Source organism: Penaeus monodon, chromosome 23 (assembly GCF_015228065.2).
Source record: "Penaeus monodon isolate SGIC_2016 chromosome 23, NSTDA_Pmon_1, whole genome shotgun sequence".
Lineage (NCBI taxonomy): Eukaryota > Metazoa > Arthropoda > Malacostraca > Decapoda > Penaeidae > Penaeus > Penaeus monodon.
This window is the reverse complement of record NC_051408.1, coordinates 3,211,400-3,211,707: the sequence shown is the minus strand read 5'-3', so window position 1 is coordinate 3,211,707 and position 308 is coordinate 3,211,400. Positions and strand designations below refer to the sequence as shown.

At 42.9% G+C, this 308-nt stretch overlaps 1 protein-coding gene across 1 annotated transcript in view; it reads left to right on the top strand.

Annotated features, from left to right (window-relative positions):
- The window catches only part of LOC119587726 (innexin inx2-like), a gene marked incomplete in the record, with an annotated part of 35,589 nt that overhangs the window by 34,662 nt on the left and 619 nt on the right, over positions 1-308 (top strand). The window contains 1 exon segment of the mRNA XM_037936413.1: positions 151-260. Within this exon segment, the coding sequence (XP_037792341.1) occupies positions 151-219 (69 nt within the window).

The following is a 308-nucleotide window of genomic DNA, read 5'->3' as shown; positions in this document are numbered from 1 at the left end:
TCGTGCGTGTATGTTTTTGTTCATCTGCGTCTATGCCCGTCTCTGTCCCTACGCATATGTACCTCCTATATGCGTGTTAATATAAATAAACACATTATATACGAGACCCAGACCATTGGCTCCACTGCTAATCCCATACCACGTCTGCAGAAGAGAGAAGCCAACCCCGAGCTGGAAAAAACAGAGGAAAGGGAAAGAATAAGACTCCCTGCCTATTGAGTTTGTGTCCTGCTGTGAGGAAAGCTTTATATAAACCCGAGGTAAGATTTCTCTCATGGCATTGTTTTAGAATCTTTATGTAACTTGCA